Source organism: Nerophis ophidion, linkage group LG03 (genome assembly GCF_033978795.1).
Source record: "Nerophis ophidion isolate RoL-2023_Sa linkage group LG03, RoL_Noph_v1.0, whole genome shotgun sequence".
NCBI classification, from domain to species: Eukaryota; Metazoa; Chordata; class Actinopteri; order Syngnathiformes; family Syngnathidae; genus Nerophis; species Nerophis ophidion.
The window spans coordinates 47,134,889-47,161,512 of record NC_084613.1 but is presented as its reverse complement, the minus strand read 5'-3'; the positions used below and the strand labels follow the sequence as shown (position 1 = coordinate 47,161,512).

The 26,624-nt window shown below is 38.6% G+C and overlaps 2 protein-coding genes across 8 annotated transcripts in view; one reads left to right on the top strand and one right to left on the bottom strand.

Moving 5' to 3' along the window:
* Window positions 1-26,159, top strand: part of dnajc17 (DnaJ (Hsp40) homolog, subfamily C, member 17) — a 94,317-nt gene extending 68,158 nt beyond the window's left edge. The window contains exons 11-14 of one of the 7 annotated variants that reach the window (XR_009806144.1): window positions 7,702-7,886; window positions 7,975-8,001; window positions 24,512-24,591; window positions 25,168-26,159. Coding sequence is in view for 1 of the 7 variants with exons in the window: in XM_061895401.1 (XP_061751385.1) it covers window positions 7,702-7,827 (126 nt within the window). In the remaining 6 variants the exon portion in view is untranslated. Of the gene's footprint in view, window positions 1-7,701; window positions 7,936-7,969; window positions 8,002-20,858; window positions 22,930-24,511 lie in introns of those variants that run through there. The other 6 variants (XR_009806143.1, XR_009806139.1, XR_009806140.1 and 3 more) reach the window with 6 other exon arrangements.
* gchfr (GTP cyclohydrolase I feedback regulator) lies at window positions 18,978-23,280 on the bottom strand. The gene is made up of 3 exons (XM_061895405.1): window positions 23,122-23,280; window positions 19,712-19,806; window positions 18,978-19,149 (listed from the first exon to the last, which is right to left on the bottom strand). Exons 1-3 carry the CDS (start codon window positions 23,155-23,157, stop codon window positions 19,023-19,025), a joined length of 258 nt encoding a protein of 85 aa, XP_061751389.1. The 5' UTR covers window positions 23,158-23,280; the 3' UTR covers window positions 18,978-19,022.
* Window positions 26,160-26,624: the final 465 nt, after the last annotated feature.

Here is a 26,624-nt window from a genome sequence, read left to right as displayed (position 1 = left end):
GGTCCAAGCTTACATCACACTCAAATTTTACTGCATACCTTTGGTAAATGCCGGAGTGAGAAGAGGTTTTAAAATATTTAGCGCATGCTTACTTTTACCGCATGCTTTTGATAAGCGCAGGAGTGAGAAGAGGTTTTAAATTAATTAGCGCCCCGGCGGCAATTCAAGGAAATACGGTATATTAAGTTAGCTGGAGGAGACCGTTGACACCAATTACATAAAACTGACATTCCGTCATACATCTTAGCCAGCCGTGCCTTGGTATAACAGGTATGATGTACAAACCCCGTTTCTATATGAGTTGGGAAATTGTGTTAGATGTAAATATAAATGATTTGCAAATCGTTTTCAACCCATATTCAGTTGAATATGTTACAAAGACAACATATTTGATGTTCAAACTGATAAAAACAATTTTTTTTGCAAACAATCATTAATTTTAAAATTTGATGCCAGCAACACGTGACAAAGAAGTTGGGAAAGATGGCAATAAATACTCATAAAGTTGAGGAATGCTCATCAAACACTTATTTGGAACATCCCACAGGTGTGCAGGCTAATTAGGAACAGGTGGGTGCCATGATTGGGTTTAAAAGCAGCTTCCATGAAATGCTAAGTAATTCACAAACAAGGATGGAGCGAGGGTCACCACTTTGTAAGCAAATTGTCGGACAGTTTTAGAACAACATTTCTCAACAAGCTATTGCAAGGAATTTAGGGATTTTACCATCTACAGTCTGTAAAATCATCAAAAGGTTCAGAGAATCTGGAGAAATCACTGCACGTAAGCGATGATATTACGGAAAATTGATCCCTCAGGCGGAACTGCATCAAAAACCGACATCAGTATGTAAAGGATATCACCACATGGGCTCAGGAACACTTCATAAAACCACTGTCAGTAACTACAGTTGGTCGCTACATCTGTAAGTGCAAGTTAAAACTCTACTATGCAAAGCCAAACCCATTTATCAACAGCACCCAGGAACGCCGCCGGCTTCGCTGGGCCCGAGCTCATCTAAGATGGACTGATGCACAGTGGAAAAGTGTTCTGTGGTCTGACGAGTCCACATTTCAAATTATATTTGGTAACTGTGGACGGGTGTCCTCCGGAGCAAAGAGGAAAAACACCATCCGGATTGTTATGGCCGCAAAGTTCAAAAGCCAGCATCTGTGATGCTATGGGGGTGTATTAGTGCCCAAGACATGAGTAACTTACACATCTGTGAAGGCATCATTAATGCTGAAAGGTACATATAGGTTTTGGAGCAACATATGTTGTCATCCAAGCAACGTTATCATGGACGCCCCAGCTTATTTCAGCAGGACAATGCCAAACCACATGTTACAACAGCGTGGCTTCATAGTAAAAGAGTGCGGGTACTTTCCTGGCCCGCCTGCAGTCCAGACCTGTCTCCCATCGAAAATGTGTGGCACATTATGAAGCGTAAAATACGACAGCGGAGACCCAGGACTGTTGAACGACTGAAGTTCTACATAAAACAAAAATGGGAAAGAATTCCACTTTCAAAGCTTCAACAATAAATTTCCTCAGTTCCCAAACGTTTATTGAGTGTTTTTAAAAGAAAAGGTGATGAAACACAGTGGTGAACATGCCCTTCCCCAACTACTTTGGCACATGTTGCAGCCATAAAATTCTAAGTAAATTATTATATGCAAAAAAAAAAAAGTTTATGAGTTTGAACATCAAATATCTTGTCTTTGTAGTGCATTCAACTGAATATGGGTTAAAAAGGATTTGCAAATCATTGTATTCCGTTCATATTTACATCCAACACAATTTCCCAACTCATATGGAAATGGGGTTTGTATTAGCTTGGATTGAATAAGGCTGTGTCCAGCACAAATATAAGGCTTATGAACTCTAGTTAAAATCTTGGTCCAGCTCCCTTCAGATAGGGTCACTTTTAAATCATCCTCCCAAAGTGACCTAATTGAATTTAGAGACTCAGGGCGTAAAAGAAAATATTGGTTATAAAGTTGGTAGCGATGTCAGAAACACATCTAAAACGGTCAGTCGGTAAATCTAGAAAACTGCAAATCTGAAGATGTCTAAAAAAGTGTTGATTAGGGATTTAAAATTGATCACTACGTTGCTGGAAAGAGGCAAAAAAGTTGTCAATTTATAAATCTTTAATGTGATTGATCCCCAGACTAGACCATCTTAAAAATGCAATATTGACAAGAGAGGAAGGGAAAGCATGATTAGCAGTGATGGGTGCAAGACTAGAAATAGTCCGTTAACCAAAATAGCACTTAAACTGAACCAAAATCCTAAATGAGGTTTTTATGATTAGATTTTTTGTAAAAGCGAATGTTAATGATTGATTGGGAGACTCAACCAGAGCCCTAAGAGATACTGGTTTGGTTGAATTTGCATCCATTATGAGCCATAACAGAGGAGGATCAAATGCTTCATCTTGCAGCCAATATTTAAAAATTGTAACATTAGTGGCCCAGTAGTAAAACCTAAAGTTTGGTAGTACTAATCCTCTTGACGATTTAGGTCTCTGCAAATATTGCTTATGTGTAACCTGTGGCTTACACATAATCAAATTTATGAAAAAAGGATTGAGGGAGGAAAAAGTGGTATACACTGGAACAAATAGGAAAATTGGGGCATTACACTCATTTTGACAGAATTGAAATGAGCCACTGTAGAATAAAACGCTGTGCATTAATGTAAGAAATATTTTGAATCTGCTCAATTGATTGATCTATAAATAGGGGTATTGTTTTTCCCCCCCAAATAATGCATGTTGTTCGGAACCCGCAGCTAGCTTAGTTTAGCTAACGCTAACATCCTACTAAAAGCTACGCCTGCACAGAACAAAACAGGCTGTATTCTAACTTACTAGTGTGAAAAGGCTGTGAACACAACAACATGTACTAAATGATGCCGTTAAGCATCTCATGGCTGGCTGCTATCCTGGCTATTCATTGTCTCTATTAGCTCACTAGCCCCACTTCCTTATCCTTAGCTTTGCTTGTAAGCTGAAAATAAGACAAATCTCAACAAATCTTTTTTTTTTTCCCCCACTGATGCGATCATGACAACCATTGATTGCCAATGCAGAAATATTATGAAATAATGAAATAATATTTACCTTGGGGAGCTGACCTATTGTGGGTGTCTTCAACGGGATGCTTTTCTGTTGTTTAACAATAGTAACTGTTATTGTTGGTCATGTTTCCCATGGACGCTTTTGAGTGACGGACTGGAAGTCAGAGTTGACAGTAAGTTGTGGTTGTGTACCAAGGGTAATGCTCGATTGTCTAGTCAGGGGTCTGCAACCTGCGGCTCTTTAATGCCTCAACACTGGCTCCCTTTGGCTTGCATTTTACACAAAATTTCAATAATTAATGGCTATTTAAATTCAATGAATTATATTTTATTTATTTTAATGTTGCAGTTGTTATTTTGTTGAGTTCTGTGCTCTTGTAATATAAAAGTAAAAGTTATTTTAATATTTTGTTGATCTAATTGTATGTCAGACCCTTTTGTTGCCAAGCAATTGTATTGTTTTTTAGTGGTCAACATCCGGTAATCCATCCATCCATTTTCTACTGCTTGTCCCTCACGGGGTCATGGGGGTGCTGGAGCCTATCTAAGCTGCAATTGACGGATAATACAACATGTAATGCTTCATGGACATATTCATTTGCCTTCACTGTTGGCGAGGTTGGTTCATGTGTGTGCTTAGTATGTGGGGAGAAAATGGAAAACAAAAAAAAAAAAAAAAAATGTTAAAGACATTTCCTGAACCAATACACAGCATTGGCGAAAAAATACTCAACTGGCGATGACCGAAAAAGAGTAGTTTTGGAACAGCTGCGAAAAGCAACCAACTAAACTTGGTGAGTTGTTTTCTGTCGAGTGTTTGATTTCATTAATGCTATTTGATAAGTGTAGTGAAACTATAAGTGCCGTAATCATCATTTGAGGGATCAAACAAAGTTTGCAGCTCTGGGATGTTTTATTTGGTGGGAAACGGGATGGAATGGCTGTTTGTATGGTGAAGGTTGCCGACCCCTGGTCTAGTTTGTTGAGTCAGGATGAAACAAAACAAACTGAAATGCAGTTTGTCCATATTTTCATGGATAAATTACCATTATTTGGTTGTTTGACTAGCCTTTGTGGCTTGTCTGATGCGGACTGATGGTGTTGCGGTCAGGTTGACTCGCTTAATAGTTTGTTTGTCTTACAAACCCCGTTTCCATATGAGTTGGGAAATTGTGTTAGATGTAAATATAAACGGAATACAATGATTTGCAAATCCTTTTCAACCCATATTGAATGCACTACAAAGGGAAGATATTTGATTTTCAAACTCATGAACTTTATTTTTTTTTTTTAAATAATAATTAACTTAAAATTTCATGGCTGCAACACGTGCCAAAGTAGTTGGGGAAGGGCATGTTCACCACTGTGTTTCATCACCTTTTCTTTTAACAACACTCAATAAACGTTTGGGAACTGAGGAAACTAATTGTTGAAGCTTTGAAAGTGGAATTATTTCCCATTCTTGCTTGATGTACAGCTTAAGTTGTTTAACAGTCCGAGTCTTGTTCTCGTATTTTACGCTTCATAATGCGCCACACATTTTCAATGAGAGACAGGTCTGGACTGCAGGCGGGCCAGGAAAGTACCCACACTCTTTTACTACAAAACCACGCTGTTGTAACACGTGGCTTGGCATTGTCTTGCTGAAATAAGCAGGGGCGTCCATGATAACGTTGCTTGGATGACAACATATGTTGCTCTAAAACCTATATGGACCATTCAGCATTAATGGTGCCTTCACAGATGTGTAAGTTACCCATGCCTTGGGAACTAATACACCCCCATAGCATCACAGATGCTGGCTTTTGAACTTTGCAGCTATAACAATCCGGATGGTTATTTTCCTCTTTGTTCCGGAGGACACCACGTCCACAGTTTCCAAATATAATTTGAAATGTGGACTCGTCAGACCACAGAACACTTTTCCACTTTGCATCAGTCCATCTTAGATGAGCTCGGGCCCAGCGAAGCCGGTGGAGTCCCTGGGTGTTGTTGATAAATGGCTTTCGCTTTGCATAGTAGAGTTTTAACTTTCCCTTACAGATGTAGCGACCAACTGTAATTACTGACAGGGCTTTTATGAAGTGTTCCTGAGCCCATGTGGTGATATCTTTTACACGCTGATGTCGGTTTTTGATGCAGTACCTCCTGAGGGATCGAAGGTCTGTAATATCATCGCTTACGTGCAGTGATTTCTCCAGATTCTCTGAACCTTTTGATGATTTTACAGACCATCCATCCATCCATCTTCTTCCGCTTATCCGAGGTCGGGTCTCGTGGGCCGCAGCCCAAGCAGGGAAGCCCAGACTTCCCTCTCCCCAGCCACTTCGTCTAGCTCTTCCCGGGGGATCCAGAGGCGTTCCCAGGCCAGCCGGGAGAATATAGTCTTCCCGTGTCTTGGGTCTTCCCTGTGGCCTCCTACCGGTTGGACGTGCCCTAAACACCTCCTTAGGGAGGCGTTCGGGTGGCATCCTGACCAGATGCCCAAACCACCTCATCTGACTCCTCTCGAAATTCCTTGCAACAGCTCGTTGAGAAATGTTGTTCTAAAACTGTTCGACAATTTGCTTACAAATTGGTGACCCTCACCCCATCCTTGTTTATGAATTACTTAACATTTCATGGAAGCTGCTTTTATACCCAATCATGACACCCACCTGTTCCCAATTAGCCTTCACACCTTTGGGATGTTCCAAATAAGTGTTTGATGAGCATTTCTCAACTTAATCATATTTATTGCCACCTTTCCCAACTTCTTTGTCACGTGTTGCTGGCATCAAATTCTAAAGTTAATGATTATTATCAAATATGTTGATAATAGCATATTCAACTGAATATGGTTTGAAAATGATTTGCAAATCATTGTATTCCGTTTATATTTACATCTAACACAATTTCCCAACTCATATGGAAACGGGGTTTGTATTCAGTTGTCCGCTTCTTCGTCTTCACGCTAACTTTCTCAGTTCTGGTGGTGGAGAGCAGGATTATGTTGATCTGGCTGTGGGCTGTGAACTTTTATAACTTCAACCGGCGGCGTGGGATGTTCCAAATAAGCGGTTGATGAGCATTCCTCAGCTTTATCAGTATTTATTGCCACCTTTTCCCAACTTTTTTGTCACGTGTTGCTGGCATCAAATTCTAAAGTTAATGATTATTTGCAACAACAAAAAATGTTTATTAGTTTGAACATCAAATATGTTGTCTTTGTAGCATATTCAACTGAATATGGGTTGAAAATTATTTGCAAATCTTTGTATTCCGTTTATATTTACATCCAACACAATTTCCCAACTCATATGGAAACGGGGTTTGTATATGTATGTATATACATATATATATATATATATATATATATATATATATATATATATATATATGTATGTATGTATGTGTATATATATATGTATGTATGTATGTGTATGTGTATATATATATATATATATATATATGTATGTGTGTGTATATATATATATATATATATATATATATGTATGTATGTATGTATGTATATATATGTATGTATATATATATGTATATATGTATGTATGTATATATATGTATGTATGTATATATATGTATGTATATATATATGTATATATATGTATGTATGTATATATATGTATGTATATATATGTATGTATGTATATATGTATGTATATATATATTTATATATGTATAAATGTGTATATATATAAATATATATTTATGTATATATATATATATGTATGTATGTATGTAAGTGTATATATATTTGTCTATTTATGTATGTATATATATATATATATGTGTATGTATATATATATATGTATATATATATGTATGTATATGTATATGTGTGTATGTATAAATATATTTGTATGTATGTATGTATGTATATATATATACATATATGTAGGTGTGGGAAAAATCACAAGACTACTTCATCTCTACAGAACTGTTTCATGAGGGGTTCCCTCAATCATCAGGAATCTCCTGATGATTGTGCGCAAGTCAACAAGTGACAGCCGACAATAAGTGTCAAAAAATCAATGGAATGAACTGATCTAAAATCATTTACATTTCTCTGTTATCATGCTTGTTACATTCGTGTTTCATGCCGTGCATGGTCGCACACTCCTTTTCTTCCTTTCACTTACAGACACAGCAGGTAAATAATGTGCATTTTGATTTTTGCTCATTCAGAGTGGCATTATAGTACTTCTTAGTTCATCTCACTGGATGTTTCCAGGTGTCTCACTGAGGCGATGAGGCGATCAGAATAGATTTGATAGATTTCTGACTGAGTTTTTTTTTTTTTAAACATTTAGCGTACATTTTATTATTTAATCGATAATGACACTCTGAAGGGATTCTGTCTACCTAACACAGAGTGAAATTTACGAGGATAATAATTTTATTAAATTTGTCTGCACTTTTTGTAAAGAGGTTTCAGTCCCACTTAAATAGGCCAAAGGACAACATTACTTAATGCTCACTAAACTGAGCTCTCTATGAAGTACGGAGTATATTGATGCAATGTATTGCGTAACAATTTTCATAACAAACATATCTTCACTGCATCTTCACACATTCACTTCTCTGGATAACCCTTTGTATTTGTTTTTCCTCAACAGGGCTCTCTATCCAATGAGCGCGACTATGAAAGTGTGGTGATGATGAAGATGAGGCAGGCTGCTGAGCGTCAGCGGCTCATTGATCAAATGCAGAAGGAAGATGAGGAAGATGCTGCCATGTCCTAATGCTATAGGACCTGGCCGGGCTCCGGTCTGCAACCAGTATACGGGACATCTGGTTTAAGGTTTTGTTCAGTGTCTCATCAGGCAAATAAATCGTCAACAACCAAAGAATGTTTATTAATTGGTGTGATGTGTTTCCCCTTAGTAAAGAAGTGAGAGTTCTGGTAGGATTCAGAGGTAAGTCATGTGGTCCTAAAGATTACACTCTGTGTGCACGTATGAATTATACGTATGAATTATACTGCAATTGTATTGTATTGATGCCTACATACTAGTGTTTGCATAAGCTGGACTACAACCAGTTTGTTTCAGGTATAACCAAAAAACAAAGTTATTTTACTGACCCAAGGTGCTTTATTTAATCTATTTTATCTGTTATCCAATTCCTCTTAAAATCAAGTAATTAGGAGTAAACATTTTTTCAAATATATATGTTGTAGTAAATGCATCACTATGCTAAATGAGCATTTAAGCATTGGTTATTCATTGACCTTCATAGCTTTGTAGAAATACCACTGGCAATCATCATTTATATTTATCATTGTGTCCATCTACTTGTCCATGGAAGTCAGTGAAAGCAGCACAGTACATGCAATTTGACTCTGTCGAATTATCCCAAACGAATCAGACGATTTTTGAACACAAGGTAAAATATTTTGAACATCTTTATGCAGTACAGACCATTAAGGCCATTAAACCATTTACCATGAATTTATTAACGTGGACCCCGACTTAAACAAGTTGAAAAACTTATTCGGGTGTTACCATTTAGTGGTCAATTGTACGGAATATGTACTGTACTGTGCAATCTACTAATACAAGTTTCAATCAATCAAACTCTCGATGCTTTGCATGACTGTTCCTCACAATTTAAAAACTGCTTAATATTGTGGCAGCATTGGGTGCTACATGAAGCTGCCTGGGCATCTTTTTTTGCAATTCTTTTCTTATTGTAATTACATTTATTTGAAAAATGTTAATACTTAAATTACCGTTGGATGGTCACTTTCAGTAAGTAGTGACTGATTGCAATATTAGTTGTTAAACCTATTTATTTTTGTTGTTGTTTATATTTAACTTTATTCAGCAAAAAAATACAATTTTCTGTACATGAATTTTGAATGCAACTGTATGCTTTCTAAACTCATTGGCTACTGAATTAGATTGCACATTTCATAGGGTCCAATGCAAGAAATGCATTTAAATTAGATATTGTCTGACAAAGTCAATGTGGTATGATAAAACAATATATTTTGATTGAATTTAGCACTAATGTAGAACTTTACTTTGCAACTAATCCGCATTATAGCTCTGTGTGCAGTTCTATAGCTAAAACCTACAGTACCACTGTAATAACAAACATATTGACAAATGAATAGCCGTGGCAGTGTATCAAGCCCGAACATTACTAACTGCATATTTAGTTTTACATTTAATTTTATTTCAAAAAATAAAAAATAAAAATAAAATAAAAATGACACTGTTTTGATAAATCGCAATAAATGCATACAGGATGGTTACTTTATTAGCTGGCCTTTGTCCAGAGTTTAAAATACCAAGTTGCCTCTGTATTTATACTAGTGTCACATATAACTGATTTATGATACCAAAAGACTTCAAAAGTTTGCGAAGAAATAGGTATGATTAAAATAGTATCAATCTTACAGAGATTCCCAAGTCATTTTGAGGGATAACGAGGAAGCCAGTCGTGATGTCGTGACGTCGCGCTAGAAACCAAAGATCCCTTCCCCATCACCAACAATGCTAATCAGACTTAGTGAAAGCCAATAACTAAATGGTAAATTGTTAATACTTGTATCGCGCTTTTCTACCTTCAAGGTACTCAAAGTGCTTTGACACTATTTCCACATTCACCCATTCACACACACATTCACACACTGATGGAGGGAGCTGCCATGGAAGGCCCTAACCACGACCCATCATGAGCAAGGGTGAAGTGTCTTGCTCAAAGACACAACGGACGTGACGAGGTTGGTAGAAGGTGGGGATCGAACCAGGTACCCTCGGGTTGCTTGCATGGTAACTCTCCCAATTTCACCACGTAATGATTACTTTCGGGAAAAAATATGATACACTACCTTATAGTTTTGAGCAGGGGCGTCACTAGACCTAATACTGTACTGGGGCACACCTGGGGCACAAATAATTCATGTGAGCGTGCAAAGCGCGCAAGCAAAAACATTTTTAGCACTTATTTCAATAAAAAAAATTCATAAATAGTGCTTTAAATTATGAAATCATATCAGATTATGTTGTATGGATCTTTGATTAACCACCTGAAATTAACTAATGCATTTGACCTACTTGTGCACTTTTTTACTCCAGACTTCTAAACTGCTACAGGTAAAAGCAAAACGGAAGAGCAATGAATCTTTTTCAAATATATATTGCAGTAATCATCTGCAAATTTAACATCTACAAAAGTAAAACAAAAAATAAACCCCCCTTACATCTCTGGGTTCTTTTATATTATTTAATTTCCATTTATGGCAATGTGGCTAATCCTATTTCAGATACACAAAACTATAAAATATACACAAAACAATAAAGCCACAGTAGTAGAATAAATGAACAACTGTTGTGTGTCTGTTCAGGGAATCATTTTCTGAGAAGTAAACTGTAATGTCTCGTTTTCATTTTTACAAAGTGGTCAATCACTCTGGACAGACATGGAAATATTACAGTAACTGTTATACAGTTGACCAGTGGTTCCCAACTGGTGGGTCGTGACATAAAAGTGGATTGTGTGTCATTTTCAGTGAGTCGCAGTCAGATGTGTGCATGAAAACAAAAAAGTTTAGGGAGAAAAAAATCAAATTGTGGCAACAAAACCAGATTATTTTAGCCTTTTTTCTAGTGACTATTAGTGAGTATTTTAGCAAAAGGCAAACCGACTAACAAGTTGGAGGAGGACTCAAGACAGACATGGAAATATATTAAAAAAAAAATCTTAATGGGGCAACAAAACCTGATATTTTCAGCTATCTTTCTAAAAACAAATACAGCAAATTTACTATTTTTTCTGGAAACAAAACCAGATGCTTTAGCTTTAGCCATTTTTCTGGTGACAAAACAAGATTATTTTAGTCAAAGTCACACCGATTAACAAGACGAGTCTACTGTGCTATTTTTCTGTGAAATAAACTTGAATGATTTAAAAATTTGGCTCACGACTTGATGATATGGAAAAACTTTTTTCTTCCTGAAGATAAACCATTTGAGAAGCACTCATCTCACACATGCTTACTCCAAATCTTCATTGATGCAGAACCAGCAGACAATAACCAACATTATGTTTCATATTCATTGGAAATTCCTCCGACAGCTCGTACAGCAAATGAATATGTTTGTCTTGATACAAGGAATAACGTTAGCTAACTTAGCATCAACTTAAGACAATGATGTTGCCTTGCTAGCTAGGACTTCACTTACACCTCTCATTCCTTGCTGCTTCTTCCCTGCTGCGGGCGAATAACTTTCTGATATCCATCTAGGAGTTACAGTTTGAGTCAAATCAAAATCAAAATAATATAATTAACAAATTGTTGTTGGCTAACGTTACCTACCTCATGCAGTGATTCTCATCCTCTCTCTCTCTCTCTCTCTCTCTCTCTCTTTCTCTCTATCTCTCTCTCAACGAAGTCTTGATCCACACGTGAATAAATTACCATATTAATTAGCCATGTGCTCATTGTTAGTGGAGTGAATACAGTAGCAATCAATTACCATACTAAGTAGTATGTGCGCTGTTTATGTTATGTAGACTTAAAACTCTGAAGCGTTTTTTTTTTTTTATTGGTGAAATTTTTACTGAGGCACTGCATAATCAACAGTGGGGCACGTGCCCCAGTGAAATATGTCTGGCGACGCCCCTGGTTTTGAGCCTTAACATAAAGAGGATGAGTAATAAGTTTTAGAAAGCCTACTGCTGCCCGATGCGTTATCGTGACACTAACATCCGTATCATTTCTAGCTGCTAAAAATACAAACTAATAATGTAAAACTTGCTTAGAGTATATTCTAAATTATAATTCATGCATCTCTCGTCTGGTAGTAGACAAATAAGGCCATGGACTGACAGGCTGGTCTACTTTCACAATTTCGAGGTGGCGAAATATACACATAAAGACATTTCCCAGTGAGAATTGTGATTGAATCTTAATCTAAATAGAATTATGTGAGCGTTCCGTCGACATCCCAGAGGGATTGGAATTATAAACAGTAAGTGTTTGTTTTATTCTGGTTTGAGACAAAGTAAAAGCAGCCGCCGGCATATAGTGTGTCAACAACTGCAGCATAAGCTAGCATTAGCTAACTGCTATCAATGTGCCGCTGAAAAAGTCTGTCTGCGTTGGCGCTTATTACGACACTATCACTCATATTTGGTTAATTTTCAGGTCGCAAGATGTAAGTGGAGTGTTGTTGGCGGTTTCTGGATGTTTTTAGAGAGGGAAATAATGAGCGCCACAGTGGACTCTCGATCTGTTGACTCAAATGTTAGCTATTTATTTACGATTTCGAATGCTTAAAAATAGTTAAATATGTGTTCTTGACCCACATAAGGATTGTGAATGATAAACAGCACATTTCCAGTATGACTGATATATATGGTCAGAGTGCAGAAAAGTTACTCCAGTGACGTACAGTCAACGGAAATGATCAAAGGTGTTCAGAGCGGAATATTCGAAATGGCTGTCTGAAATTGTGGCAGATTGTGACATTTTAAACAATATATTTTTACATACATTGCGATTGTAGCTGAGATAGGCGCCAGCGCCCCCCGCGACCCCGAAAGGGAATAAGCGGTAGAAAATGGATGGATGGATGGATGCAGATTTTAATTACAATTGAATATGATTTAATGGACACATGTTCTCCCCGTGACTGCGTGGTTTCCCTCCGGGTACTCCGGCTTCCTCCCACCTCCAAAGACATGCACCTGGGGATAGGTTGATTGGCAACACTAAATTGGCCCTAGTGTGTGAATGTTGTCAGTCTATCTATGTTGGCCCTGCGATGAGGTGGCGACTTGTCCAGGGTGTACCCCGCCTTCCAACCGAATGCAGCTGAGATAGGCTCCAGCACCCCCCGCGAGCCTAAAACGGACAAGCGGTAGAAAATGGATGAATGGATGGATACAATGAAACACAACTAAGCATATAAAATCAACTTCTATTTTCCGCTCTCCTGGTACTTGAAGAAAGATGCCCTATAACAACATATTTTTAAAAAGCTGTTTGCTTTAATACTTAAAAAAATAGTTGTTTTTTAAGGATAACAACTTTGTGCTTAACAAGCAAATGTTTTTTTTTTATTGTATCTTGGGCTGGAGTTTTAACTTTCTTCCCAGCAAACAGCAAATTACTGTTCCGCGCCAAGAACTATTTGGACATACACACATTCACCATGCTGCCTCACTGAAGAGACACCGGAAATAAATGAAAAACGGGTACTTATTTCAGTTAAAGACAAGAAATACATGTTTTTCATCAGTGAAATGCTTACAATGGTTTATTTGTTACAGCCTTTGATCAGTGGCCTAATATTTTTTTCCACAAAGAATGAATGAGATGATCCACAGTTTTTATGGAATAGATGCACCCATTTCTCAATGTTTCCAATTTGACACCTTTCATCTTTTTGCTCTATGTATCCATGAATAATTTTGAAGATTTCTATCCATCCATCCATCCATTTTCTACCGCTTATTCCCTTTTGGGGTCGCGGGGGGCGCTATCCAAATGTGCCAATTCTTTCTCACAAAAATTAATTTTATGTTGCAATATTACTTTTCTAACTAACTTAACAATGCATGTATTGCGGGTTCTAAATATTTATAAAAGAGATAAACAGTATAGATGTTTAGTATAAAAGCACATGTTAGGATGATGCAGGAGTAAAATATAGAATGCACAATGATAAAACAAATTCATGAGATATTTTCCCCTTAGTTCTAAATTGAATGGCAAGCTGGCAGTGGCTTTTTCTGCAGAAATTACGTTATTTAAGAGCCACATGGCTGCTTCACAGCATCCAGTGTATCCCTGCCACTCCCATCTCTGTTCTGTGGCTTGGTTACACAATGTCCAGCTGTGGAACGTCGTGATGGTCTGGGATACATCTGCTCCTTCTCTCCTTTTTGAGATAGCCCCTCATTACATGGCTTTATTTATATGTAGGCTTTTTAACAAAAAAAAGAAAAAAAAAATATATATGTTCAAATGACAGTAGAGGTTGTACAAGTAAAGGAAAGAGTTGGTGCTGCATGCGAAACAGGATGCCAGAATGAGCTTGTTGACTGATTATTTATTGTCAACAATTCTCAACACATCCTTGACATCTGCCAGGCATCGCCTTTCTTTGTGACCTATCATCACGCTATGTCGGCTGAAGATATCAGTTGATGCCAGTTTTGGGGATATGTGATGTACCGTTATGCATTTTTTTAACTTTGTAGTCTTGTTGGATGCTACAGTCTTGCAGTGAGATACACTATAGCAGTGGTTCTCTAATGGGGTTACGCGTAGCCCTGGGGGTTCTTGAAGGTATGCCAAAGGGTACGTGAGATTTTTAAAAAATATTCTATAAATAACAATTCAAAAATCCTTTATGAATATATTTATTGAATAATACAAACCCCGTTTCCATATGAGTTGGAAAATTGTGTTAGATGTAAATATAAACGGAATACAATGAATTGCAAATCATTTTCAACCCATATTCAGTTAATTATGCTACAAAGACAACATATTTGATGTTCAAACTGAATAACCATCCGGATTATTATAGGCGCAAAGTTCAAAAGCCAGCATCTGTGATGGTATGGGGGTGTATTAGTGCCCAAAGCTTGGGTAACTTACACATCTGTGAAGGCACCATTAATGCTGAAAGGTACATACAGGTTTTGGAGCAACATATGTTGTCATCCAAGCAACGTTAATCATGGACGCCCCTGCTTATTTCAGCAAAACAATGCCAAGCCACGTGTTACAACAGCATGGCTTCGTAGTAAAAGAGTGCGGGTACTTTCCTGGCCCGCCTGCAGTCCAGACATGTCTCCCATCGAAAATGTGTGGTGCATTATGAAGCGTAAAATACGACAACAAGACCCCGGACTGTTGGAACAACTTAAGCTGTACATCAAACAAGAATGGTAAAGAATTCCACTTTCAAAGCTACAACAATTAGTTTCCTCAGTTCCCAAATGTTTATTAAGTGTTGTTAAAAGAAAATGTGATGTAACACAGTGGTGAACATGCCCTTTTCCAACTACTTTGGCACGTGTTGCAGCGCAGAAATTCTAAGTTAATTATTATTTGCAAAAAAAAAAAAGTTTATGAGTTTGAACATCAAATATCTTGTCTTTGTAGTGCATTCAACTGAATATGGGTTGAAAAGGATTTGCAAATCATTGTATTCCGTTTATATTTACATCGAACACAATTTCCCAACTCATATGGGAACAGGGTTTCTAATTCAACAAAATATGAATGTAAGTTCATAAACGGTGAAAAGAAATGCAACAATGCAATATTCAGTGTTGACAGCTTGATTTTTAAATATTGATGTTAAAGATTTCTTTTTTTGTGAAGAAATGTTAAGAAAGAAGTTCATGAATCCAGATGGATCTCTATTACAATCCCCAAAGAGGGCACTTTAAGTTGATGATTACTTCTATGTGTAGAAATCTCTATAATTGAATCACTTCTTTATTTTTCAACAAGTTTTTAGTTATTTTTATATATTTTTTTCCAAATAGTTCAAGAAAGACCACTACAAATGAGCAATATTTTGCACTGTTATACAATTTAATAAAACAGAAACTGATGACATAGTGCTGTATTTTACCTCTATATCTCCTTTTTTTAACCAAAAATGCTTTGCTCTGATTAGGGGGTACTTGAATTAAAAAAATGTTCACAGGGGGTACATCACTGAAAAAAGGTTGAGAAACACCCCATTATAGGTTGGGAAGAGGAAGTACAGTTGAACAGGATGGTGCTGCGGTCTTTCATGTAGTCCCTGTGGCTTTAATTGCTAACTGGTGCCTCAACATCCAGCTATTGGAGCTGAAAGGTGTCAAGTGCATTTTTTGGGGGAAATTTTGTCTATCACTCACAATCCTTATGTGAGACAAAAACACAGTGTGCAGTCCATCCCATCCATCCATTTTCTACCGCTTATTCCCTTTGGGGTCGCGGGGGGCGCTGGTGCCTATCTCAGCTACAATCGGGCGGAAAGCAGGTACACCCCGGACAAGTCACCACCTCATCGCAGGGCCAACACAGATAGACAGACAACATTCACACTCACATTCACACACTAGGGCCAATTTAGTGTTGCCAATCAACCTATCTCCAGGTGCAGTGTGCAGTCTAATTTGTAAAATACGGCTAGCAGTCATTTAGTCTGCCTATGAAACCTTTTAAAAAAAACTGCCAAAAATATTCTATTTATATGCCGTGACCTGCTTACTAACTGAGCAATAGCAACAGTGTCATTTTAAGAGCTAATGCCGAATAACCATTTTTAGTAACTGCACCTCGATCACTGAGGTAGCCACTGCAGCTCTACTGCTGCTGCATCGCCTCTGACTTAGTTAAAGATTGTGCGAGATTATAAATAATGCCTTGCACTTGTAAATTAGAAGGTTTTGGCCATAAGATTGAGAAGTTGGTCAACTTTGAAAATAATTTTAGACTCGAGACGTGGAAGACACTTTTTTGCTCTCAGCATTTTTTACCTAAAGAGTGAGGATAATGATTGTTTCATCCAAACGGGAAACCCAAGTTTAGTGCTTGCCCCTGACAGTTTGTCTATGTTTTAGTTTTTTCCTCTGCATTTGTCTGTTTCCTGTGTTTAGTATTTCTTGTCCTTAGTTCCTGTCTAGTGCTCTTATTTTGTCAGCTTCCTGTCTTGTTCCCTGAGTGCTGTGTTCCCCTTCAGCTGCGACTGATTGGCATCTGGCCACACCTCTTGCCAATCAGCCGGCTCCTATTTGTACCTCCTTTGTCTCGTGTCAGTGGCTGGATCATTGTATTGTATTGCATTGTCGTTGCCACATGTCACTCTTGTCGTGCTACCTGTCGTGTCATTTTGTTACAGCCCCTACCTGTCATGCTACACTTTGTCCTGGTCGTCGTAGCGGTAAGCTGTTTCTGTTAGCATTAGTTATTTCCACTTTTTCTGTTTGCTATCTACTAGCTTCCATGCTAAAGTTCCTTTTTGTTTTTCTAGCTAACAGTGCTAGCTCCCTTAGTTTGCTAGCTCCCTTAGTTGGTCATTCTGCCCATGTACGTGCTTTTTGTTTGTTCTTGTTTAGTTTTAACTAAATCATGTCTTCTTATCCAATGCCTGCCTCCATCTCTGCATCATGGGGTTCGTCAACAAATATCCCTGACACAAACATCCCATCAGTCAGCATCCCAGGGAAAATTAGCATTGTATAGTAGACATGTCTGACAATGGCTTTTTTGCCGATATTCCGATATTGTCCAACTCTTAATTACCGATCCCGATATCAACCGATACTGATATATACAGTCGTGGAATTAACACATTATTATGCCTAATTTTGTTTTGATGCCCCGCTGGATGCATTAAACAATGTAACAAGTTTTTCCAAAACAAATAAACTCAAGTTATGGAAAAAAAATTCCAACATGGCAGTCAGTGCCATATTTATTCTTGAATACATTTTTTTTTTTTTTTTAAACATGCCTCAAAACAGCAGCTTGGAATTTGGGATATGGGCTCCCTGAGAGAACATGAGGAGGTTAAGGTGGGCGGAGTTGGGGGCGTGGGGGTTGAGGTGGGGGAAAGGGGTAGCGGGGGTGTATATTGTAGCGTCCTGGAATAGTTTGTGCTGCAAGGGGTTCTGAGTATTTGTTCTGTTGTGTTTATGTTGTGTTGCGGTGTGGATGTTCTCCCGAAATGTGTTTGGCAGTTTGGCGCATATTTGTAACAGTGTTAAAGTTGTTTATACGGCCATTCTCAGTGTGACCTGTATGGCTGTTGACCAAGTATGCTTGCATTCACTTGTGTGTGTGAAAAGCCGTAGGTATTATGTGATTGGACCGGTGCATAAAGGAAGTGCCTTTAAGGTTTATTGGCACTCTTTACTTCTCCCTACGCGTACTGCGGCGTTTTAAAAAGTCACAAACTTTTACTTTTTGAAACTGACACCGATTATTTCAGATGTTACATTTTAAAGCATTTATTGGTTGATAATATATGCAACCCGATATTATCGGACATCTCTATTGTACAGTAAGTGATTGTTTTTTATTGTTCGTAATTTGTATTTCTTGGTTAGCACTTAGCAATGCTGCTACACAATGCTTAGTGCTTCATTAGAGCTGGATCGAAAATACAAGGTTGTAGATCATCATTTGTCCCAAAGTAGTGGAAGTTGTAATTGTTGAAGGAAATAGCGAATGTGGCGATGCGCTCTGTAAAATCAAAAACCTAAAAAATGAAAGATCCAACAGTGCTAAAAATTACCAAAATATGGTAATTTGTACATGTTATTTTGATTGTGCCAATTACTACAGTAGATATACGATTACTGTATGCATATACAATGTTGATGGATGTTTTTAGAGGGCTTTGTAGGCAGAAGAGATTGAATCCCCATTAGTTTCATTGTTAGCCACCTCTTGCTTGCCTTTATTTATGATTTAGAATATACACAAAAAAAGAGAGATACTGTATATGTTTATTTGTCTCACATAGGGATTGTGAATGATAGGCAGAATTAAAAGAATGTGCAATTTTCCTTTAAGGCCATATGGTGTAAATAGCCAATCAAATAACTTAAGTGACTTACTGTGACAACAAAATAGGATAACATGAACATTGCAGGACAAGTACTAGATTTTCTAGGGTTGGGCGCATCAGATTTAATTATTTTGGACATCATTTGTGTTCCTATTCCAGCATGACTGTGCCCCTGCTGCACAAAGCATGGTCCACTGGTTTTCTAATACGGCTGTTCAAATATACAAATATATTATACACATTTCTACCGTTATATTAAGCAAACAATTAGATTATATTTATACATATTTAATGTAATTTGCAAAAAATCCTTTGTAAACATTGTTGCAGACAAAAACTTATCAAGACACATGTTTGTAGCATTTTTGTATTTAATTACACATGGACAGTAAATCACATCATATCTCCTTGTGAAGACACCACACTAGCGTCTGCCCCACCCCCGTCATCGTCAGCACACGGTAGCCAATTTTCTCCAGCTTGTCCAACACCTGGCGAGGAGGCTCGTCCACATGGTATTCTGAACTAAATGAGATAAACACAGAGTTACTATCTACTGTCCACAGATGTGTCTTTCAGGTTCTGACTCGTGTTAACTGTTCTGCTGTTTGTTCACTTCCTTCCGCACCTTCATGCATTTCCCGGCAGTGTTTGAATCTTGTTGCCAATGACAACACCTCCCTGGTCTGTTTACCATCACCACGCCGACTGGTTTATTCAAAACGTGCAAAGCAGCCCCTCTATCCGTACAGGACGTCTTCTGCTTCCATGTGTTGTATTCTCTAATGACAGTATGGACATGTTTATTGCCAAAATGAAGGCAACAGTATTTTGCACATATGGAAACGAGGCATTGGGTGAGCACATTTACAGAACCCCAGGGAGCAAAGAAGATTGCAGCTTCGGATATGAGCTATTACAATTTATTGTCCCTGAGTTGGATGATGCATCCTCCAAATAGAATTACATCAGGATGTGTACGTGTCATCTTGTGCAGTAAAGGCTACAGTGCCCAGACGATTACCTGCTGCAGGTGCTTTTTTTAATGTCTACCTGCGACCATGGCAAAGCACTAAAAAGTACTCACAAATTGTTTCCCAGCATGGTTGTTTTTCGTGCTCCCAAGTAATTCATGACAGCTGGATCTGAATGCTCATCTCCTACATTGGTTGGCCCGCTCTCCTGAGAGACAACACATGTTTATTTAATTCATGTTTGTTAACAGTGGTCATCTGGCGTGGTCAGTCTACCGCTCTCGCCAGTAGATAAAAGCCCAGGCTTCCCCTAAACCTCATACTTATCTGGGTCATGGCATCAATGGATAGTGGTGATCGCATGTGTTCCAGCCCTGCACATGCCCAAGTTCCAACTTGTGTTCCCCCTAACCTACCAACTGAGCATGGTAGCTAAGAGCTACCATGCAGCCTACAGACCAGCACAGCTCTTGAGTCTTTGGGAAGGGTTGGTTACCTAAAAGGACCCATAGGGTCCAGATTAATGAAATTGAACAAACATGTTTTCTTTGGGTAATTTTTACTTTTGAAAATTATTCTGGCAGTCATTTTCCATTACATAATTTAGTTTTTGAGTACATACAGTAACTAACTAACTGTATTTGTAACTTGGTGTGACGTCATCCACAGAAGTGGATGACTCCAGGGACCCACTTCCCAGCATAGACATTGTGGTTAAAAAGCATATACAACTATTATTTTGATCACTTAACTGCATATTTGTTGTCAACATGGTCCATTATTACTTTTAGACTGATATGGTTAACATTATGAGCAAAAAATAAATATAAGTAGACCAGTGTTCTCAAACTCTTTTCAACAAGTACCACCTTGGATAAAACTTGGCCCTCCAAGTGCCATCATAATGACCTACATTTAAATGCAGTACCGTGGTAAGCCTAAGTATTCATTAAAAACAAGGCAGCGTTTTTTTTTTAACAAGTATATTTCATAATATTTTTGGACACTAACATTACACATTGTTTGAATAGTTACACCGTTTGAATATGAATATAAAAAATAAAACATTTTACTCTAATCAAGTGATTATTTGGTATACAACTATGCGAAGCCTGATTACAAAAGTTTGACAATCACTGATATCAACACAATATCCTGGTCCCTTATCTCCAGTTTGTCAAGCTTATGACATTTTTAAATATGTTTGATTCTTTTAAACCTTCCATGCCCCTGTGTGTTCCAACCCTTGTAAACCTGCAGGAAATGTGACTTTCTCTTGGGACGGCGTGGCGCAGTGGGGAGAGTGGCCGTACACAACCCGAGCGTCCCTGGTTCAATTCCCACCTAGTACCAACCTCGTCACGTCCGTTGTGTCCTGAGCAAGACACTTCACCCTTGCTCCTGATTGGTGCTGGTTGGCTCCTTGCATGGCAGCTCCCTCCATCAGTGTGTGAATGTGTGTGTGAATGGGTAAATGTGGAAGTAGTGTCAAAGCGCTTTGAGTACCTTGAAGGTAGAAAAGCGCTATACAAGTACAACCCATTTATTTATTTACAAATAAAGTATCTATCTATGTTATTTTGGCATATTGTGGGATCTGAGCCAAGGATGTTGTTGTGGCTTGTGCAGCCCTTTGAGACACTTGTGATTAAGGACTATATAAATGAACTTTGATTGATTGATTGATATTCTGAAGCGCAATTCAGCTTAACTCAAGGTACATCCATCCATCCATCCATTTCTACCGCTTATTCCCTTTTGGGGTCGTGGGGGGCGCTGGTGCCTATCTCAGCTACAATCGGGCGGAAGGCGGTGTACACCCTGGACAAGTCACCACCTCATCGCAGGGCCAACACAGATAGACAACATTCACATTCACACACTAGGGCCAATTAAGTGTTGCCAATCAACCTATCCCCAGGTGCATGTCTTTGGAAGTGGGAGGAAGCCGGAGTACCCGGAGGGAAACCACGCATTCACGGGGAAAAGATGCAAACTCCTCACAGAAAGATCCCGAGCCAGGGATTGAACCCTGACTACTCAGGACCTTCGTATTGTGAGGCAGACGCACTAACCCCTCCGCCACCGTGAAGCCCTACTCAAGGTACAATTCCAGCAAAATAACATCAGTAGAAGAGAACGTGAATTAGCATGCTACACTTCTGTGTTTACAATATGAATATTATTTAGCTTCATAATGTAGCTACTGGTGTGTAAACTCCAAGCCAAAGAGGAACCGCAAAATGGTTAAACCACCGCATCCACAGAGGTGATAATGGTATTGGTATATCTGTCCAAGAAGGAATCACAAAGTATAGGTGACACCACCGGGTTAAAAAGTGGCGAAAACTTGTACAACACAATGTAGAGTATATGTGTTTGCAAATTCTGACTTAAATCATTCTTCCTGGAAGGGTATTTTGCAAATTGTTTCAAAGTCTGCACAAAAATAACACTATTTCAGGATTAGGATGCTAACAAAACACACACTATGCAATATAAATTCAATCTAGTCTTTTGTAGGCGACGTCAGCAGGCTGATGATGCAGGCCCACCCACATTTTTGAGCTGAGAGTGGCGGTTCCAAAATGTGGCGAAACTTACCAGAAGACATTCCTAAAATCACTGTGTCAATTTTGGGGGACATTTAGCCTGTAGACATCACTTTTCGGTCCTGCACTTTGAAGTGAGTACCAAAGTTGTCAGCATTAGTGAGGGTCCTTTAATGTTGTATAACACAACAAAGCTACATTGAATCTGTTGCATTTTCTGTTTTGCATGTTAGTTGGCGACTTGTCCAGGGTGTGCGCCACCTTCCGCCCGAATGTAGCTGAGATAGGCTCCAGCGTACCCCCTCACCCCCTCCTGCAACCCCGAAAGGGACAAGCGGTAGTAAATGGATGGATGGATGTTAGTTACTCATAAAGCTTCCACAACTCTGTTTGAAAGTTAAGTTAAGTTAAGCAGTGCTAGCCACTGAGCTAAAAAGTACAGTCGCACAGCCACACTAACTGCCTTCTGTTACACTACTCAAGTTTGGTTTCACCTGCAGGCATCTGGCAGGTGCACATCCTAATCCTCAAATAAGACTGTCTATAAATAGATGTTCCAAGTATTAGAGAGAATAATGTCGCTTGAGTTGTGTGTTAACAAAAGAAACAAGGGATAATAAAACGTATTGACTGTATTAGCTTTTAATTCCACGGATTTATGATAGTGTGCTTATAACTCATGTTTATGCATCTGCAGTATTGTTCAAGTATACACTGATAAATAATCAATGTTGCACAGTACCTCCAAGATAAAGTGCAACATTTTTTTTAAATTAATAGCCCAGTGTATAATCTTTTTTTCCTGCACATTTTCCCTTTTTTTTTTTGTTTTCTACATGCAAATTGCAAGCCCTTGCATTGATAAAATATACTGATTAGCACTGTTGCAATGCCACAAAATGAACTGGACCTGCAGCTCCACCCTCCCTGACAAAGCACACCACCAGACATAAGCAGCCGTATTTACGCACCAGTCTGATCTGCGTGCTGACCAGCATGTAAGGCATGTCTTCTTCCTGTGTGGAGTCACCGCTATTCCCCAGAGGAACGTTCCTTCTCCGACGCGACAGTCCTTTTGCACGTTACGCTTCTGCTGACAGCTCTTTGCAGAATGCGGAAACACCCACCGCAGTGGACCAATCACAGCGCGCCTCTCATCCACCGTACTGTCATCCAAAAGAGAAATGATGGCTATTTTTATTTATTTTTTAAAATCAACACACATTTAAAACAAGTTTCTCCTTTCATTATCTTTCTTGTTTAGAGCTATTTACATTTCACATTTTAAGATGTAGTATATATATATATATATATATATATATATATATATATATATATATATATATATATATGTATATATATATATATATATATATATATCCATCCATCCATTTTCTACCGCTTATTCCCTTTCGGGGTCGCGGGGGGCGCTGGCGCCTATCTCAGCTACAATCGGGCGGAAGGCAGGGTACACCCTGGACAAGTCGCCACCTCATCGCAGGGCCTATATATATATATATATATATATATATATATATATATATATATATATATATATATATATATATATATATATATATATATATATATGTGTGTGGGAAAAATCACAAGACTACTTTATCTGATGAAGTAGTCTTGTGATTTTTCCCACACGCATACATATTGCGCTCTACCACGATATCAAGCACTATTCTCTGGATAATCCAATTAAGATATATCTGTGTTGGCCCTGCGATGGCGACTTGTCCAGGGTGTACCCCGCCTTCCGCCCGATTGTAGCTGAGATGAGCACCAGCGCCCCCCGCAACCCCAAAAGGGAATAAGCGGTATATATATATATATATATATATATATATATATATATATATATATATATATATATATATATATATTGACATTAGAAATGTTATTCTACTCTGTTGTGGTTTGCAGTGGTGAGCAAAAATGCATTATGAGAGCTGTTTCTAATATTTCAATTTTGAATATCAAAACCTCCTGTAGCTTTATGCTTTTCACTGCTGCAAGTGCAAACTAATAAACACAGTCATAAGAATACTGTGAAGTATTTTTTTAATTATTCAAATCTCATCAGATAGTGCAGGTGCACCTACGGTTTCTGATACTAAAGTACTATTTGTATTTGGAGTGATAAAACTGCTGAGGGACAAAAACAATTGAACAGGAAACGGGGTTAGGACATAAAATTAAGACTTCCTCATGTGAGTAATTTGAGTGTATAAACCCTGCTAATTAGTCTCCTTTTCTAATCACTTTAATGTGAATACTTTTCGCCTACGTTATTGCCCATGTTGTATGTTTGCATCCTTGTTATTTTACACTGAGCTGTAATATCCTCCTCAGGTTTGGATTAATTTCCTCCATGGAGCTGGATCCATCCGGACTGGAGGAAATGAAAGGCCGCGGACAAACAACCCAAGCAGGTAATAAATAACGTCAACAATAAGAGTTGATCGACCAATGCACCCTGATCTATTTGTGTTGTTGTGACAGAGAAAAGCTATTTGAACTATAATCAATCATTGTTACAGCTGGCACACCCCTGAGCAAACCAGATGGTCTCATCGGTTTGATTCTATTTGGTTATTTTTTCAGTCACAAATTATGCAGCTCGTCCCTACAGCATACACTGGATAAATGCTGTTTACTGTTGAGAACATTAGAAGTAACAATGTGATGAAAGCATTAACAGACTGCAATTTGAAACCTCTTCAGTCCCTACACAGGTGTTCTCTGTGGGTGACTGAGAAGATTGCCACCTACTGGCTATCATGATCATTGTCATCCACAATAGTGCTTCTACTGAAGTCTGAATTAGTAAACTACAGCATCCATCCATCCATTTTCTACCGCTTATTCCCTTTTGGGGTCGTGGGGGGTGCTGGCGCCTATCTCAGCTACAATCGGGCGGAAGGCGTTACACACCCTGGACAAGTCGCCACCTTATCACAGGGCTAACACAGATTTTTTTTGTTTTTGTTTGTTTTTTTTTCCCCAAGATGGCGCTGCTGTAGTGGCTGCTATAGGCAGGAGCTCTGTGCTCTTGTATCATCCTTTTGTGTTTCCCTCTTGTTTTCATGTGTTATTATATTTCTTTGCATTTTGGTCCGGGACCCTTTGGGACTGTGTGACAAGGGGTGCCACTTTTGTGACCTCTGTGATGCTTTTTTTTTGTGGACTTCTGGATCTGCCTCCCGGGAGCCTTTTGGCCATGGAGACCAGCTGCTGGGTCTCTGCCACACCGGAGTCCGTTTGGAGGGACTGGAGGAGATGCGGATGAGGGGACAGGACTGCGGAGCTGGCACTGAGCGCTGGGACGGAGAGGCTTCGCGGTGTCTTGGCTGGGTGAGCAGGTGTCGGACACCTCAGTCACCTTGGACGTATCCTCGCTCATCCATGCGGACTGGACACTGGCCGAGAGTGGAGTCAGCTGTCTTGGTTTCTTTGTTGGGTCTGCTCCTGTCTCTGGCCATGCTCCCTCCTCCCCAGCGGACGATGGCGTGGATCACCGCAGAGGCCACCACAGTGGATATGTTTCTTTTACTTTTTATTCATAGCTGTATGTAGAAGTGTCTGGTTGTATCTGCTGCTTTAATGTCTTTAATGTCCTCTGTGTTCTTTGATGTTTGATGTTTCCCTCTTACACACATGGAAGAGGGATGTGTACTATGGCTATGAGTTGTTGTTGTTTTTTTTGTTTTTTTTCCCTTGGCCTCAGTCTGCACCCCCTTTCCAAGGCCCAGGCTAAAACCGATTTTTTTTATTTCATTTTAATCTTCTATCACCCTGGACAAGTCGCCACCTCATCACAGGGCCAACACAGATAGACAGAGAACATTCATACATACATTTACACTTTATGGCCAATTTAGTGTTGCCAAACAACCTATCCCCAGGTGCATGCATCCAAATCGCTATTATTCATTCTGTTTCAAATGTATTCAAAATGTGTAAAAATCAATGAAAGAATAAAGAACACAGTACATTGTTATTGCGGCTCCATTTGGTGCAAAACTACATCTGGGACACAACAACAGTGCCCCCAGGAAGTGAGTAATGTAAGAACACGTGGAGTTTGATTTACAGGACATTCCCTAATAACAATTATTAATCAATTACCGTATTTTTTGGACTACAAGTCGCAGTTTTTTTTCATAGTTTGGCCGGGGGTGCGACTTATACTCGGGAGCGACTTATGTGTAAAATTATTAACACATTACCGTAAAATATCAAATAATATTATTTTGCTTATTCACATAAGAGACTACACGTATACACGTATGGGATTTATCGATTAGGAGTGACAGATTGTTTGGTAAACATACAGCATGTTGTATATGTTATAGTTATTTGAATGACTCTTACCATAATACGTTACGTTAACATACCAGGACCCTTCTCAGTATGTTATTTATGCGTCATATAATGTACACTTATTCGGCCTGTTGTTCACTAT